Here is a 17,477-nt window from a genome sequence, read left to right as displayed (position 1 = left end):
AGTAAAATGAAGGGTTTTTTTCCACCAAATGTCTAAGAAATTCCACCTGTTGCAGAGTGTTTTCGGTAGCCAAGTGTGAAACTGTGGAAAGGAAGATCCAAGAAGAGATTTGATAAATACCAAAAGTAAATGACCACAATTTTATTTAAATAAAACAGACATTTCAGTATAAAGTTTGACTTTTCATGTTACTACAGTCTTCAAACACTCCTGTCAAAATGTCTCCTGAACCCAAAAGGTGGCGCTAAAAGTCAACTTTGAGTAGAACCATTTAAAAAGACATTTAAACCTTTTTATTATATACAAATGGAAAAGTCTCGATTTAATAAAGATATTTCTGAAATCATTAATGGATTCATGATGGATCTCAAGTGTGTACACCCCTATGAAAATGCTAGGAGTTTGAAAAACAAAATGAGGAATCCTTTTAAAATTGTTCCCAACTTTTAATGTGGATGTGAAGATTCTGTGCAATTCCATTGGAAAAAAAATGTTAGGGGAAAATATAAAAAAAAATGACTTTCTTAGGTTTGCAGACCTAGAAATACTTCTTGAAGAACATTTGAATTATTTTCAGTGTGTGCTTTTTCGTCTGTCAAAATGTTGGTTTTTGGTTCTGGACTTTAACTGGACCGTTAGGAACAAAACTTCCTTACAGCAAAGCAGTTTTTTATTTTTGGTATGCAGTATGTTTGGACAAAATCAACTTTATAGCAGAACAATTTGGTCTACTGTGACCATGAACGGCAATCCCACAGCATGATGTTGCCACCACTATGTTTCACTGTGTGTGAGCTGCTTTGTGTTCTGAGCTGCATCTGTGGCACCATGCTCAAAAAGTATGGAGAGTAAAGACTGCCCAGATTCAATAAATAACTTATGAAATAAAGATTTTAAATGATATAAAATTTTTAGTTTTGGAAATACAGAAATAATTAAAATATATTTTTGAAATTTTAAATTCATGATGTGGTTCAGCACAGGAACATAAAGTTGCCAAATATTAGAATAAATTCAATACGTTTCATTGAGGCACATATAAATACATTTATTTCTGTTTATCTCCAGTTTTAATAAATTAATGACATTTAAATATTTCATGTTATTTACATGAAGTGTTATTTAATTCTTCACTCTCCTTGCAAAAGCTCAGGCTTTGTTTCATCTGAGCGATTCACATTCAGACAGTTTGAGTCTTAAGCAGACTCATTAATGGAAAAGTCTCATTTTGTTCTGTGTGTCCCTCTGTGCATAGATATCTAATCTATATTTCAGAATTTGGTAATTCAGTCATTAAGAAACTGGAAAGTTGCTTCATTGCCAAAACTGCAGACTCTGGTCAGATGCAACTTTTCCAATAAAAGCTAGTTTAGTTTGTTTTTTCTTCTTTTAAGCAGCTCAGTGGGATAATCATTAACTGGGGTCTATCTGCATTATTGCAACCGTCACCAATATCATTGCATATTGCGTGTTTTCCTGTTATCATGCAGCTCTAAATTGAATCAAGATTCTTCATCTAAGTATTATCTCACAGGTGTGCACAGTTATGCAAGTGGGTAATCGTAGAATTGCGCCTCAGTTTCCTCTAAACAAATCTGTGTTGTAGAAAATGTTTCACATTTAGGGTGCAAAAAGTTTTGAAATAAATTATGGATCTAATTTATGTACTTCACAAAAAGCTACCATTTTAACAGGGATGGGTAAACCTTTTAGAGCCACTTTAAATATCTCATTGAGCAATAGTTTAGAGTACAACCAAACAGTGATGCTTTACATTTCTTCAACAAGCTCATTTTTTCTTCTTCTCTGCCTATCTGCTTCTTTTTACAATACCTGTGCAGAAGAGAGGATGCACTTTCCTTACCTTCAAACCTCCTCAGTTTAAATGAACATTTTCTGCTTGCAAAATAAACCAGATGAGATTCTATCAGATATTTGCAATGCGTGATGCCAGCAGTCTCTCCACCTTCACCTTCTCAAACGCGGCATCTTCAGTGAGCAGATGTTGCCTCTGAGTTCCCAGCCCACACGCTGACAATCATGTCGCTCCCTTGCTTAGAAAGCAGCCCTTCATCTTAATGTGATAGGCATAAAAGCTCAGCGAGTGAGGTTTTCTGTCGGCCACTTTGTTGATGCAGGTGTGCTGCGACGCCACAGTCTGTGATCTGTAGAAATCAGAGTTGGCATCGCAGCAGCCGCAGCGGCTCAGCAGCCGGCACATGTCCCTCCTGAAGGCACGAGTGAAGATGGTGTACAGGAAGGGGTTGCAGAGGGAGTTGATGGGGTAAAAGAGAATCAGCAGGATTTTGGAGTGGGACACGGTTATGAGGGGCATGCGCAGCGCGGCCGAGATGGCAAAGAAGGAGATTGGCGCCATGCACATGAAGTCTGTGAATATGAGCACGGCCATGCGCTTGGCAATCTTGGTGTCGCCGTGGCGGGTGGCGTGCTCCGGGTTGTGGACGCTGAGATAGATGCATACGTAGCAGAAGCAGACGACTAGGAACGCGACCACATTGAGAATGAGAACGGCCATGACATAAATCTGAGAGCCCATCATGTCGATGTCCATGGGCAGGCAGATGCTCACCTTGCTGTAGCTGCTCACTCCCACCAGAGGAAGTAGAGCCATGAGCAGGGAGAAGCCCCAGCCGGCCGCCATTATGGCCGCCACGTGGTGCAGTCGCAGCCTCCTGTTGACGTGCATGGCGTTGGTGATGGTGTGCCAGCGCTCCAGGCTGATGACCGTCAGTGTGTAGACTGACAACTCGCTGGCAAACACGGTCAGGAACCCGGCCGTGCTGCAGCCGGGCCCCGTCTGCCAGCTGTTTGCGTGGTTGTAGTACTCGTGGCGGGAGTTGAAGTCCATGAAGGCAATCAGCATCAGGTAGAGCCCCATGCACAGGTCGGCAAAGGCCAGGTTGCACATGAGGAATCTTGAGATGGTCAGCTTGTGGCGGCTGATGAGCAGGATGACCAAGACGGCCAGGTTACCGGCCACAGCGAAGATCGTGATGAGCCAGGTGAGGCAGCGCAGGAAGGGGAAGCCCAGCAGGTCCTCACAGGGGTTGAACGCATCCGGCATCGGCGTGCACATTACGAACGGCCTGCTATGGCAACCAAACTCTAGGTCCGGGTATTGGAAGCTTATGTCGAAGACGAGATTCATGCCGTCATCAGTGGGCTCTCTGAAGAACGAAGAAACAATGTTATTAAAGGTTGTTTGTGCCTCACTGGTGAAATGTATCATCTGAAGCATCAAGACGCTAATCTCATCTGATTTAGAGAAACAAAATAGATGCTGATTGTCAGCAGTTCACTTCCCACAGATAATGAAACAATATGTTATCCAACTCACAGCTCTTCATAACAAAATTATAACATAAAAAAAAAATACAAATGCCTTCTGTTAATGCAAACATTAATCAAAACCAGAATCATAAGTGCAGCTGGTGCGTTTTATTAGAGCCGTCACAGTTCATGGATGTTGTTGTTAAAGGCTGAGATCCGTTCGCACATCTTTAAGGGTAGATGGTGACTTGCAAAAGTAAGAATGCCCATTAAACTTTTTTATATTGAAACTTCAGTAGCTATTATTGGTAAACGGTGTGATAGTCCAACTCGAGGAGAAAAGCTGAGGCTTTTACAAAACAGCTGTCTGTACACCAAGATTAAATTACACACAAGTAGACTTAAAGATGGCAGCGAGGATGATTTCTAATGTTGATCCAGGTTGCAACTTACATTTCGGAGTTGCTGAGATCACACAACTTTGTAAAGTTCCTTGAGGCACTTTCCCTTGAAAGAAAGGAGAAAAAAAGAGCAGAGAACTTTAATTTGCAAGAATTGTCAATAAAGCTGACTGCTAATTGCCGACTGATGATCTGTATTCAGGCGACACGGCCTGGTTCTCTTATGATATATATATATATTTTTTTTCGCTCCAAAGAGTTTTTGCGGCGCTAGTGGCTCGTATTTTTTTGACAGTAGGCAGACAGGAAGGAGGGTGAGGAGGGAAGACATGCGGCAAAGGTCGTCGGGCCTGGGAGTCGAACCCGCGACGTCTGCGTCAAGGACTAAGGCCTCGAAACGTGGGGCGTGCTAACCCCCTGCGCCACCACAGCACGCACCCTCTTATGCAGATATACATGGATTTGTCACATCGCTGGGAGTGCTGGTCGCTTACCTTTGTTTCCTGCGCCACGTGTGAAAAGCGCAGCAGTGGCTCGGGTAAGTGAGCTCGGCCTCCAGCAGCTCGGAGAGGCCATCTAATGGCGGGAGGCTCTTCAGGGAGAACACAGAGGTGGCTTTCAGAGATAGCACTTGACTCAGACCTTTACTCGGCAGGGAACTGAGAGCCGTGGACGAAACATCCCTGAAACACAGAACACGACCGAGAGGGTTGGAAAAAATGACAGCGATGGGAATTTATTTCAATAAAATGCTGCCGCCTATCTTTGGATTAACCTTGATCTCTGGGTGTTTTTCATTTTCAATTTGAGCTCAGCAGGAGTTTTGCAAAGCCAGTCTATCCGCAAGGGAAGTTAACTAATATATTTCTGTGCAAAGAAACGCAACATCGGGGTTCTTCTTTGCTTCTCTATTTGACTGCATTCATTTTAAACTTATTAAAATAAACCAACAGAGGCAAAGATGTTTAGAAATTCTGAAACAATCAAGAGAAATAAGTTGGATATTCCACTCAAAGTTGGACCAATTTTCTCTACTAAATAAATCGTATCAAATTAGGGAATAATTTTTAAAATTTCTGGCATGTGAGATTTAACGTTGTAAACTGAAGATTAATTTATGTTCAGTGATCTTACATCTTTACCAGGGATGTTTAAGTCTGGAGAACTGTGCTTATCTAGCCATGGTGTAAGAAAAGCAATATGAATCTATTCTAATGAATTTTATCTTTATGCCCTTCGAAATTAAAAGTTCGTAATGAATGTTGTGATCACTTTCTCAGCTGAAAATGGTGCATCAGATGCACTCGGCGAATATATGCTACTGGATTCTAAAATGGCTTTTGTGATTATGAGCAAATTTATAAAACGTTCAAATACGTGTAGATGAACGCATTTGTGCAAAAATCTGTTGAAACATCCCTTAACACCATATATTGGTGAAAATATAGAAATTACAGCAACACTTACAGATAGCTTGGACCTGTGGCTCCTTCAAAAGCATCTTCCTGAATATGATGCAGGTTCCTGTTGTCCCTCAATATTCTACAAAACACATGAAGAAAAATGCAACACAAGTAACCTCAAACCCAAGCTGCAGTTTTCTGCTTCACACACAGTTTGAACGGAAACTTGAGATGACATAATAATGACCAACGCTGCCCCCAATGTATTTATTCATCTCCTTATTGTTCTCTGAAGCCAGCACTGAGGAGGATGGGTCTTATTTTTAGACTGCAGGGTGTCTGTATGGATCTCGTCTTCATTGACGTTCAACATTATGGAACAAGGCAAGAAAACAACGAGGCGTCCAATCTTTGTTTAGTCTTACATAAGGGTTGTTTACTGGTACGATTAGTAATTTATGATTGGAGTAGGAAATCCTTTGCACTTAGCTGCGACAGGCTGCTTTGCTGCAGCATATTGCATTAGCATGAGGCAAATTTCTAAATAATCCAAACTGCTTACAGATTGTTGAGCTTGGTCCCGTTGAACGCATGAGATTTTATTTCCTTGAAGCCGTTCCTAACCAGGTTCCTGTTGAGGACACGCTTATTAATTCTACTTCTTCGCCAGTGGCACATATTGCCAAGGTCAGCGAGCCGAACATTTAAATATGCAAACATGCATCAACGAAACAAATAGTGACAAATTGCTGCTTTTAGCTCAGATAATGAAGCAACAAAGAGAATAAGGCCTCTGCACTCACATGTCGACATATTCCTTTGTGATGCCCTGGAAGGAATTGGCAGGAATGATGTCGATCCTCATGTTGTCTGCCATTTCTCTGCAGGCGGAGGAGATAACGCTCATTTAGGCTGCTTGGCTCCATTCTCGGTTAGACTAAATTATGCATATTTATACAAATAAGGGCTGTTTGAACTGTGTCACAGTGAGACAGAGTACCAGTCAGGGTTGATAGCAGTGTGACATTGACAGAATAAAAGTAAAACTGAGCTTAGAGGCAATGGCTCTTGTCCAAAAATGTGACCTAAGGAAAAGGCATTTTATGACTTGCAAATGTACGTTAAGCTGGGGCAGAGAAGCTCCGATTTGAAATGAAAATACTCACAGGATGATATCTGATGCCAGGGTGGATATGGTTGTCAAGTCTGGGAAGTGTGTTAGGCCTGTGTTTGAGATGCTCCTGCATTGACAAGTGGCAGATACAGGCGACCATGAATAGATAAGAAGACATATAAAATGATGCAAAGCTTCTTGTAACTTTCTGCAAACTATGTATTTAGCTACAGGAGGAAAATGTCAGACACTTTCCTCCAGACCAGACGAACCTAAAATTAGGTACAAGAATTATTGAGAAAATTGAATCAAAAGATTCATAAATGTTATTTATATAATCAGGTTACTGCAGCGTCTGTAATGGGAAAGGTGGAAAATACTCTATTTTCTGTTTTTTAAGATCTTATTTGTTTACATCAGAAAAACCTGGTATGTTCACGGGGGAGCACATTTTTAGGGCCACATAATTGTAAAATTAGAGTTTTTTTCATTGGGTTCATCCTCTGTGGATCATTTGTAAATACATGTGAAATAAATGTGAAATTTATTCCAAGTCTCTTTTTGGAAGCTTTAACACGGCAAAAACTCAAAATTTTACTGTTTCGGCTACTTTCTAGTGCAAATATCTATCACTTGAAATGAGACAAGACAAATTTAAAAGCAACTTTTCAGCAAGATATATAAGCTTATTTTAAGTAAATAATTCTGAAGTATAGATTTTAAAAAAGTACTAGTTCCACTGGCAAATTTCTTTTTTTATTGTTGGTAAAACTAAGACTTTTTTTCAGAAATATTCAAGAATTATTTATGTAAGTAAGTAATATATCTTGCTGGAAAGTTACTTTTTGAGTTAGTGTTGTCTTATTTAAAGTGTACTAAGATATTTGCTTGACAAACTAGACAAAAATACTTGGCAAATTTTGTGTTTTTGCAGTGAAACATCAGAATCCCAAAACTTATCGTCACGTCTTTATGCATAACAAACAAAACAAAGTTACTTACAAATATTCCAGCCTGGGCAGATCCGTGAAGGCTCCCCTTTCAATGACCCTCAGACTGTTGATATTCTGCACTGAGCTGCAGAAACAATAATTGGGAAACAAATCAGTAATTGCTATGTCTGACATGCAAAAGCATTCACATTCACACAAAATATTTATGTATCAGCTGCACTGAAACTCAATGATTAAACACTCAGCCTTGTAACTGACAGAATAATCCAATGAAACATAAATGACATGCAAATGAATATTTCTTCAATCGTGTTTGAAACTGATATGCAGGGAGTGGATGGGGGGTATTTCGTATAAGGTAAAAATGTTGCTTAGCCTACATCTGCACCAGACTGTGGAGGGAGAAAAATGCGTGCTTCTGAATATGTGTGATGCAGTCACTCTGGGAGATCTCTCTGCAAAACAACAAAAAAAGAATGAGTCTCTTTCAGTCATTAGTTAAGAACATACACTGGAATTATCTCACATGAAGCTGGTAAATAAAACATTTTTTTCCCCCTTCTGTGTTAGGTTTGATTTGGAATGCTTAACTTTTAATGCATTCAGAGTAAAAATAGGACGGGGATGATTGATACACCAATGCAAACCATCAGGGAAATTTCCAAAAACAAAATCCCACCACCAATTCACATTTTCTAGGCCACTAGCACTCACATGCCAGGAACTCATGTGTGGAAAAGCTCCAAACATACATCACAGATGTTTTTGGGTCAACAAGAGTAGGTGAAGATGTTGGAAAAGTAGGACTAAACAAAGACACGGAGACAAAGTTACCAAGACCTTTTTTTTTTTTTTATATTCGTCCTTGATTACTTTGTTGTGTGATGGCTGACTTCGTAAAACGTTCTCCATCTTCTGCCTGCAATCATCATTTTCGACTGTCGCTCAGCTGTAATCAGCCGATACCTTTTGGACGTCTAACTTCGACGTCCTTCTATCTTCAACCGAGAAACAATTAAAGTACTCCATCTGTACCGCGGATCCTCGTTCCCTTCATCCCGTCTCTTAATTGCTTCACATATAGTGTCATAATTACTGCTTAGAGGTCATAAAAAGCTTCCTCACATGATCGCCTAAATGAAGTGCTGCTGTGATTTCAAGCATGCATCACCATTGACAAAAGCACACTGTCATGTCATTCTACCATTACAGACTTAATGACGAGGAGGAAATGAAGGATTGCAGCTGTAAAACTGGCATTTCATTTAGGTTTAAAGCTACTTGGACAGTTGGGACCTCTTTTATATTAAAACAGACTAAATTTGGGCTCCATTTAGCAGATCAGACTAAAGTACAATAAGTATCTTAGACTGATAAGGCGTGTCCCTGAGGAACAGAGCAAAGTCAAACATGCTCAGCACAGCATGAAAAAGTCACATAGTCACATGCAAAAAATTTTGATACTTAAAAAAAGGAAACATGGACGATTAGAGCCCAGGTGTCTCCTCTCAGAGTTGAGTTCAAGTGGGCATTTTGCATAAGTAACCACAGGTTTCCAACTTGCCCCCTCTTTCTGTGCGCCGTTTCCCTAGTTTCACCACATTTCAGGGTTTTCTCACCTGATTTGATCGCGGTCCCCTGCAGCACTTCTGTGTGATTAATATGACAAAGTGATAACATAACACTTGGGTTTGTTCTTTTAAGTCATTTCTTGGCGGATTTGCTGCTGTGCCGAGGATAATTATGCTGCTGAGACATCCACCGCTGAGCTCCAGGGGATTTTACAACCCACGGGCTCCATTAAAGTCACCCCTTCCATATAAAGGGAGGATTTTTTTTTGCTCTATGTGTAAGAGAGTTGAGATGTTTGAACTTGACAGTTGGGCGGTAGTACATGAATGATACACTGTTCAGGAGTCAGTTGGTGGTCCTAATCTTCTCTAACATCGCCATGAAAGTCTTGATTTGGTCAGTTTCTGTCGACGATTAATGGCCAGTGGTCTAACATTGATACGTCTGCAATACAGATCAATTTCAACCGCAAGCAAATGCTTTTAAAGAAACATGCTTGACAAGAAGAGGAGCTGAAGCAACGTTTAACTCGTGTTTCATCATCCCACAATGATGAAAATTATGTGTGTTTCAGAACCCAAAGGAAATATATAAATCGATGAGAGTCCAGGGAGAAGAATGACTCAAAACACTTTGAATGTATTTTGAGTTTATTACAACTAAGACAGTTTTAAATTTTATGTTTTAACTTTAAATCTGATTCAGATCCTTGGAACACATGATCCATAACAGATGTTCCTAATTTGAATCTGAGGGCTTTTTTAAGTTTACATCCACTCATCATGACCAGGATAATAATAATCCTGTCAGGCTGATGAATAATGATCCATCTGACTTATGCTTGTTTCAAGAATAAATCAAATGGATCAGACAACAATGTATGATCTATTTAATGCAAGTAACACATGGTCACAATTTCTTAAAACAGAATCAAATTCAAAGTTTGGAATCCATTTAAAAGGATTTTTGACTTGCATAGGCTTAGCTGTTAACCATAGTCAACAAATTTTTAACAGGGTTGAGGTAAAGCCCTTCTAAAAGATTAATCTTAGCTTATTTTGTCTTTTCGAAAAACCAGATTTGATGGGTTTCGGGTAATTTTTCTTTTAAAATAAGCAACTTTGCCCACGTTTCAACCAGTCACTTGTTGTGGTTGGGAAGCGGAGATAAATTTAGAGTTGGTTTAATTATTCCATCTTCTGCAATCACAAGATTTCTGATAATTGGGTCAGATATATACATCTTTAGCTCATCTGACAGTGAATGTTTTTCTGCAGAAGATATTTCACTTTCAAACTTTATATATAACGCCTTCCAACAATGCCTTGTTTTGCTTTACAAAGTAAGAACAAATACAAAACGCAATAAAAAGGAAGCAGTGCAAAGTAAAAGCTAAAATAATACAACTATGTTAAAAAAGTAAAGAATACTAAAAGTCAAACATTAAAAACTTGCTTAAATAAATGGGTCTTGAGTTTGGTTTTGAACAAGGTCAGAGACAACGTGCTAATCATAGAGAAGACTATTTTTTCAAAGTTGTTGGACCAGAAACAGAAAAGGACAAATTGAGGGAGACTACAAAGCTCTGCTGGGCTGGTGGGTTTTCAAAAGTTGTGAAGGTTATGAACTTTGCCTCTCTGGTAACACAGACTGGTGCTTCAATAACTTCATGATCGATAGAGCATTGTTGGTTCCTGGATTTTCCTGTTCATCCTAACCAATTTTCTTTCATTGTTGCTGACAAATTGGTTCAGATGGCTGGTTGGATGTTCTAACAACCATCTAAAATTAAAACTGGTTTTGGAATAAATTAAACGAGGAAACCTACTTTAAGTTTCTAGAATGTTTATGCACTATGCTTAATACCTGGATCTGAGCTTGAGAACTTAGAAAAAAATCTATCAAATGTGACAAAAAAGTCTTCAGATACCCAGTCCAGAAGCTTGTTGATAACTACAAAAAGTGTGTGGTTGACCAATAACAAAGTAGAAGTGGGTGTGTATGAATATACTGGAACCTGGATCTGTAGTATTACATCTGATGAATAGGTTTAGTGGCTAAGATACTGTTAATGATAACGAAACGGTAAGAAAATGTTTATTCCAACTTATATTAACATCGCAAAGTTTAACATTAGTATCACAATTAAATATTTTCTTGAGATCACGCAACGCTAGTGAGTACTCACAAAGATTTAGCACAAATATTAAAATTGCTGAACGTTAGAATGTTAAAAACTGAGTTTATCGTCAATAAGCAGGAAAACAGAGTGCATTTAAAGAATTAGAAGCATATTGTGTTGTGTCTTATAAAATAAATCTTTGGTCTTATAATGCCTTACATTGCCAGAAAGATATTAAATACTGATGTCCCACACGGAAAAGGGCCAGTGGTGATGTATTTTCAGGTTAGTAGGCTTTTTATTTACATAAATTTCATTCAACATTAGTCAGAATGTTAAATACATTTTCAGTTAAGGTCACTGTGCAAGTCTGGCAACATGTATTTACTAGCACTACTTTGCGAAATGAGTAATTACACTGATTAAAACGTTTTATTTTCTTATGCATACTGTTATGTTTAAAAGAAAATGAGTCTCTCTCTAACCCCCCTAATTGAATTTAATATAAATCCACCACTTTAAATTTCCTTTTATATGTAAAGGAGAAAGCCACTTACATTATGGTAATGTTGATCAGCTCCTTGAAGGCATGAGTGGGAACTTGTTTCAAGGGCAGCTGGGTGAGCCTTCTGTAAGATTCATGAGGAAAGCAGTTAAATCCACAGCTATACTGCGACATATAAAAAAAATAAAATGGAAAATAGGCAGCAAAAATGTCTCTTTAAGTTGTCTCTCAGGATTACTCTACATTTATCATATAAAACTGTGCTAAGAGGAACTTTACAGTGACAGTAAAATAAAATAAAAAAAAGTTAAGTTGAAGAGGGACTGAACGCAGCGGAGAGTAAAAAGTTTATAGGATGGCATAAGCTGAAAGGAAAGACTCCTCTCTGTGACTTGTACCTGTTGAAAGCCAGAGACAAGCTGGGTTACTTACAGTCGCAGCACAGATGTTGCTGCGGTCCTGGAGGCCAGCTGAGTGTCTCTGCTGCACTGAAACGTGTCGGCGCTGCAGCGGCAGATGGCCGGACAGGTATAAGCCCAGCAGGAGTGCAGTTTCAGGACAGCGGACAGCGCGACTAGGAGCCAGACTGCCCGGGGAGCCATGCCTGACAACGGGCCAGCGCTCACTACGGGATGAAAATTAGAAAAAGAATATTAACACACAAATGAAAAAAAAAACTATATTAAAAAAAAACCCTGCGCAATCTTTTTGAAGTTGATGATAAAACAACCCTCAGGGTGGCTTTATCTTACCAGGCCAGAGGTACAAGGCTAAATAGTCTCTCTCCTCTACTCAGTTTTTTTTTTCTTTCTCCTTGAGCTCTTGGATCAGATGCAGGGACTGTTGTAATTGTGAGGTTGCTCACCCTGTGAAAGTCTGATCTGAGTGAAAACCCCAACCTCTTTTTTTCTTTTTTTTTGACTGCAGAGCAGAACCTACGTGACGTTTGGTGGGTGGTGAGCATGAAAGCTGATTGTAGGAGATTTGATGAAGTCACTTTGGTGTAACTACAGGAGGAATGTAATATTATGCTCTTTACAGCGTTCAGTGCCTATTATGGTTAGTATTTGTAAAATGGGCTTAATTCTGGCTGGATGTCTGTCCTCTCTTCTTATCAGACATTTTTAAATCAATTGGCTTTCTGGAAAACAACAACCAACTAAGCATAGTTCATGCATTTTCTGTGGGATTGAGGTATCCAGAAGCTTATTGTTATCTAATTTTATCCATTCTAAATCCATTAATAATGTCTATCTCAAGGGTATCTTTTTGGGGAACCCAACTGAGTTTCCATTGTAACCGATTGACTTCAAATGCCACTTTTAGATATGAAGGAAATGGTCAAAAATCAACACCTTTAAGCTCTGCTAAAAATTGTGAATGCCATCCTCTACCTTGCTTGGCAACTGGCACAATTCTATTGATTTTGAAAGTCTCAAATTGGCGTCTCCCAACAAAAGTTGTTACTTTCTTTTTCAGCAGGCTCCAAGTCTCAAATATACATTTTATTCTGCAGCGGACAGTGACGCTTGTGTTCTAGAAACTTCTTGGTTAAGATAAATTTGGTGGTTCCTGGGCTATTCTTGAAAATCCTACGTCATTTTCTTTCATCTTATTGTGACAGTTTCAATCAAATAAATTAAAACTGGCAAACAAATGAATGCCCAAACTGTACAATAATTCAATCAAATTAAAAATATTTGATTGATCCCAAATGGATATTAAATAATTCCAAACATACATAAAAACAAATTTTAAAACTGATTAATCAGATTAGCACTCAGCGTACTGCAATGATCTCACTAAATTTCTGAAGCCAACCCTATTAAAATGTGGGTTTATGAGCCAAAGTGTAGATAAAGTTTTTGACATCACTTCAAGTGAACTCTGGAAAAAGACAGCTAATATATTGTGTTGGGTTTTTGGCTTTGAAAAGCAAATTTTAATCCTGTTTTTAAGCAATAAATAAATCAAGACCCACTTTTACGCTGTCTTGTCCTGCCCCATAATGCCACTTTGACCCGTGTAACCAAGGCAGCAACATCACCGTCTTCTTCTCACTGCAGCACTACCCATCCCACACACGCACACACATAAACTCCCAATTCTTTGAAGAGGTTACTGCCCAGTACTGTTGAGCAAGACTCTTGCATATTCCCTGCAAGATTTACGGCAAAGCACACTCACCGAGAGGCTCCAATGTGTTTAACCCTGTAGAGAAAAGAAGCCGTGACAGAGGGAGGCTAATTTATGCATGTGGACTTCAATCTGCCCACATCTTCCTGCTAACCGCCACGCTGTGCTTCACTTCGCACCAAGAAGGTCATGCACAGCAGGAAGAGAGAAAAGCAAGACGATTCAATTCAGAAAATCAAAGCTACATCACCTCTCAATGCCACGCTTGCTTGGGAGACAACAGAAATAAAGATGTTATGCTTATTGTAACAGATGCTCCGGTTCAGTTGTTATACTGATGCTGCCTTTAGGAGCTCTGAACATTGGATTTATGAAAGTAGATTTATTTTTGACAATTTGGCCACAAATATTGCTTGCAAATTCTTACCTCTTAGTGCAGCTCCTAACTAAAATATCATTTTGAGTCAAATGCAGATTAAATAACTATCAAATGAAAACAGGGTTTTGAGATGTTATTAAATAAGTTCTCTTAGGGCAATGCTTTAATAATCTTTTAAAGGTGACAAACCTTTTGGGAAAGGTGTTCTCAAGTGTTAGAACTCCCTTTTCCAAGACAGAGCAGAGGAGGTTGATGTCTCTATTTCCTATAATTTACTTCATGTTGGAGCTTTTTCTGTCTCTTCGTGGTTATCAGATGGCTTTTTTCATAAATCTTTGAGTCACTTTGCTAGTCTGTATTTGGCGGAACTGGTGAGGAACACGTTGTACACATTTCATGTCTTCGGCCTGCCAAAGCCCCACAGGCTCAGATGGTGTCCTCATCTGTAAGAAGACAAACAACAATTCATCTGCAGAGGACCGAGGTCATGTCTACACTTTGCAGCGTCATAAAGAATCTTAGATCATGTTCACTCTTTGGAAGACGCTGTGTCTTGCATAAGTACTTATAACTTTTGAACTCGCGCATCATTGTCATCACAAAGCCTAGTGTACTTTATTTGCCATTTGTCTCAGTCCAACTCAAAGCAGTGCATGACTGTGAAACAGGGATGGAGTCCAAGGGCGAAGACGAATGTTTAACTTCAACAAATATTTAAGAACATTACATTTTGTACACCACAAAAGGCAAACAATTATGGAAAAAGTTAATTACTCAGCCAAAACAAATTCTTAGTAAACTAATGATGGTCGTGATGAGCTAATATTTAAGTTATTAAAAGCAGCCACACATCGATACACCTTCTTTATGCTGAATTAATCAACTGACATTGCACAATAGTTGTATGATAAATAATAAAAAAAAACAGTGCTATCAGGCTAATAAAAAAAATGGTCATATTCTAAAAAAAATGTTGTCATATTATCATCTGATCCTGAATAAAAGCAATTCATCAAAGTGTCAGATATTAAACATCTTAATATTTATTAAAACACATAACCTGGACGTATCAATAAGTTATTGGGCATTTTAGTTTTATTATTAGTCCATGACGGTTCGCAAATTGCCTGTCATGGGGAATCCAATGGAATCCATCGGACTTACAAAAATTAGGTACCAGAAATGACGCAGGGACAACAGATTGCAGGAGTCAAGAGGGAATATTTGCTCTAGCACAGATTATGACCATAAAACATAGAAGGCAGGACTGAATTTATGTTTTTGGCTTGATGAAATGAGCCTTGCTTTTCCTCCTCACCGGCTGTTGGTTCAGGGCATTTTAAACGCAGAGCAGCGATGGTGACTGCAGTTTAATTTAAAAGGTTGCACGGGTGGCTAAGACACTATTGCACTTGCATTACTGTGTGTTTTTAGCATTTACATTTTGATATTATTTAGATTTTTTAGGGTTGAAACTGGGTGTTGTTCATATTTTTGGCATTGCTGCTTACTCTTCCTTTGTAGTCTAGTAAAACTATTCGTCCCACTCACTTCGCATATCGTTAAGTCTGGCGGTGGACAAAATTTACTGTTGAATGTTTTATTCTTTTCCTTCTCTTAAAACTCATGTTTTTGAAAAGCATATTGAATAATTTTCTGTTTGCTCAGCAAAAGCTAGACCGCAACACATGTGGACACAGATACGCCATTTTAAATCAATGTTGTTGTGAACATTCGCAACACAATTTTGCGGTTGTTATTGTTTTGTTGTTTCTGAGATGTTGGGGTGCAGCTGATCTCTTAATGTTGCTTTTAATGGGGGTGGTGTGATGACACAGGGACGGGACGTAGCCCACGTGTTGGGGACTTGGTCCTCGTAGCGGTGGTCGCAGGTTTGATTCCCAGCCTGGCGCCATTTGCCGCATGTCTCCCCCCTCTCTCGTTGCCCTGTTTCCAGTCGTCTACTTTCAGATGGGGGTCACTAGAGCCAACAAAACCTTTTTTTTTTTAAATGTTGCTTTTAATTCACATTCATCTTGTTGTGTGTCTGTGGGTGAAGATAACAGAGCTAAGTTTTTGCAATTTTGACAAAAACTATAGTCTCTAGCTAACCTTGACCCATTTAAGACCAAAGAGATCTAACAATCCAAAACAGAAATCAAGGCAGGGAAATAAACTGGTCGAAACCTGTCGGATCCTCCATCCCTGCTATGTAAAGTAAAAAAGTAAAAATCTAAAAAATAAAGAAATAAATAAAAATATGGCGTTTTCTTTTCAGCTCCCTTGAATCACTAATGTGTAGAACCACCTTCCAGTTGACTGGGGATGTCTCTAATAGCTTTCTACCTCTAGAGAACTCAATTTTACCATATATTTTTTTACAAGAGAAGTTGAGCTCAATCTGATGATATGAGTGCTATCCAAGGCCAGTCCTTAAGAGTCTGTGTCCTGCATGTTTTAAAAGTTCAATCTTATTCATGCAGAACAGCATGTTTTGATGGACGTCAGTTGGCCATCACTGATTAAGATGGAAACATCTGTGAACAAATAATATTTAAATCCTGACACAAATTCTTAATTGAATTTAGCTCTGGACTTTGACTTTGGCTTATTCAAAGTCCAGAATAAACTGGACATAACATAAAGAAAGGACTTTTAAAACCTTCAAGGTGTAATAGCCATACATGCATCCAGCTGTTCTAAAGTTCATCCATATCTGGGCGAAGCTGAGGCACGGCACACTGCAGAAGCCTTGGAAGTCCTCTACCTAACTCGACTCCTGGCTCTTTCCACAGAGCCAGTCAGCTGTTCCAGCTATTAAACCTTCACTTGGATCAGCCTCCAGACATGATTTTCAAATCTAAGTGAGAGCAGATTTTCAATTTTGTCTGGGCTGCATGAGGGAGTTAAATAAGACAATTTAGTCGTCTTCTTATTTCCATATGTTGTATGCTGTGATATTATTGTCTTGTCACTGTAATGCTGTCATCAGTTGAAGTGATTTGCATCTAGAGCAGCGTTCATCTCTGCGCCTTAGGGGGCTGTAAGTTAAATCAATTTTAAGACTTTTGCGACCTCTACTAGGATTGCCCTGTATTTTCATCCATTCCTCTTCTGATCATATTTAAATTCAAAAATACTTCATATGATGTGCACAGTTCCTTTCCACCGCACAAAGCATGTGGTCTGATCTGACCACAGCGCCTTCTTATATGTTTATTGAATATTGCTTGTGGCAAACAAGAAGCAAGACTTCTTATGTTTTTTCTTTCTTTCTCTTTTTTTCCACTTCTTGCAACTCTTCCATCAAGGCCAGGTGTGTGGAATTGAACTGTCAATACACTCTTCCTTCTGAGCTCTTGGTTGCTTCTATGAATAATGCTGTCTTTGCCCTACCTGTAGTTTATTTAGCGCTATGCTGAACCGTTCTCTGTGGGATAGTCAAAGCCTGAGATGCTGTTTTATAACCCAGCCTTGCACCACTGTGTTTTCCTCACAACACGTGACTATAGCCAGTGAGCAACTAATAAAAGGTCTCCAAATAAAATTCAAATTAGAAATTACTTTAATAAAATTAAATGTTAGCCTTACTTTTCTTAAC

The 17,477-nt window shown here is 39.0% G+C and overlaps 1 protein-coding gene across 1 annotated transcript; it reads right to left on the bottom strand.

The window, feature by feature from the left end:
• Window positions 1-126: 126 nt before the first annotated feature.
• On the bottom strand, window positions 127-11,994 carry LOC114138185 (lutropin-choriogonadotropic hormone receptor-like). The gene is made up of 11 exons (XM_028007298.1): window positions 11,794-11,994; window positions 11,414-11,485; window positions 7,543-7,617; window positions 7,212-7,286; window positions 6,262-6,336; window positions 5,899-5,976; window positions 5,658-5,726; window positions 5,160-5,234; window positions 4,187-4,375; window positions 3,745-3,798; window positions 127-3,188 (listed from the first exon to the last, which is right to left on the bottom strand). The coding sequence occupies exons 1-11, from the start codon at window positions 11,961-11,963 to the stop codon at window positions 2,039-2,041; spliced, it is 2,082 nt and encodes a 693-aa protein (XP_027863099.1). The 5' UTR covers window positions 11,964-11,994; the 3' UTR covers window positions 127-2,038.
• Window positions 11,995-17,477: the final 5,483 nt, after the last annotated feature.

This window comes from Xiphophorus couchianus, chromosome 22 (assembly GCF_001444195.1).
Source record: "Xiphophorus couchianus chromosome 22, X_couchianus-1.0, whole genome shotgun sequence".
In the NCBI taxonomy this organism is placed as follows: domain Eukaryota; kingdom Metazoa; phylum Chordata; class Actinopteri; order Cyprinodontiformes; family Poeciliidae; genus Xiphophorus; species Xiphophorus couchianus.
The sequence above is the reverse complement of the archived record's forward strand: the minus strand, read 5'-3'. Positions and strand labels throughout refer to the sequence as shown.

Bases quoted from the DNA above. Each gene is read 5' to 3' on its own strand.
- LOC114138185 (XM_028007298.1), bottom strand. From the start codon at position 11,963: ATGGCTCCCCGGGCAGTCTGGCTCCTAGTCGCGCTGTCCGCTGTCCTG. The intron at 11,486-11,793 runs GTAAGTAACCCA...TGAATCTTACAG, and splicing joins GCAACATCTGTGCTGCGACT to AAGGCTCACCCAGCTGCCCT. The intron at 3,799-4,186 runs GTAAGCGACCAG...CTTTCTTTCAAG, and splicing joins ACGTGGCGCAGGAAACAAAG to GGAAAGTGCCTCAAGGAACT.